The sequence below is a fragment of the Eurypyga helias genome, unplaced genomic scaffold (assembly GCF_000690775.1).
Source record: "Eurypyga helias isolate BGI_N326 unplaced genomic scaffold, ASM69077v1 scaffold25905, whole genome shotgun sequence".
Taxonomy (NCBI): domain Eukaryota; kingdom Metazoa; phylum Chordata; class Aves; order Eurypygiformes; family Eurypygidae; genus Eurypyga; species Eurypyga helias.
In genome coordinates this window covers 1-627 of record NW_010251167.1, presented here as the reverse complement: position 1 = coordinate 627, position 627 = coordinate 1, and the positions used below count along the sequence as shown (strand labels likewise).

Sequence of the window (627 nt, the reverse complement as noted above, 5' to 3'; positions counted from 1 at the left end):
CAGCCGTTCGCCCACTTCCACCTCCACCTCGTCCGAGTCAAACTCCACTTTGGGTTCCACCCCCTTGGGCAGCGAGGAATGAAGGTCGTCCGGAGAGTCGCTGCTCACGGGGTCCCGGACCACCAGCTCCAGGGGGTGGCAGCTGCTGCACTCCCCGCAGGGAGGATCTCTCTGGCAATCCGAAAGCCTTTCCTTCTCCTGCAGGGAAGAGGCAGAGCACTGGCTCTTGGAGCCGTAGGAGGTGCCCTCTCTCGCAGAGCTGGCACTCCCGCTGTCGGCCTGGTAGAAGGCGGCCTCCCTCTCTATCTTCCTGCAGATATCCAAGGACGACCTTATGTAGGTTTTGCAGAAGTTGACCACGTCGGTCATCTGCAGGTAGCTGGCCGCCGACATCACCTCGATGACATTCTCCCCGCACAGATCAAGCTTCCCGGAATAAAGGAAATCTAGGATGATGGAGAAGGCCTCAGAGGTGACGATGTCCAGGGAGGCGGTGCTGTGGCGGCCGCTGTCTTGGATGTAGTGGATCAGCAGGGCTCGGAAGTAGCCGCTGTTGGCGAACAAGATGTTTTTGTGGGCTTTGAAGATCCTGCCCTCCACGATGATGCTGCAGTCGCAGAAGAAATC

General features: G+C 59.0%; 1 protein-coding gene across 1 annotated transcript in view; it reads right to left on the bottom strand.

The window, feature by feature from the left end:
* Positions 1-624, bottom strand: part of ZBTB8B (zinc finger and BTB domain containing 8B) — a gene marked incomplete at its 5' end in the record, with an annotated part of 4,079 nt that extends 3,455 nt beyond the window's left edge. Inside the window, one exon of the mRNA XM_010151939.1 lies at positions 1-624. This exon is cut by the window's left edge and continues 253 nt beyond it. Within this exon, the coding sequence (XP_010150241.1) occupies positions 1-624 (624 nt within the window).
* Between the last annotated feature and the right edge of the window lie 3 nt (positions 625-627).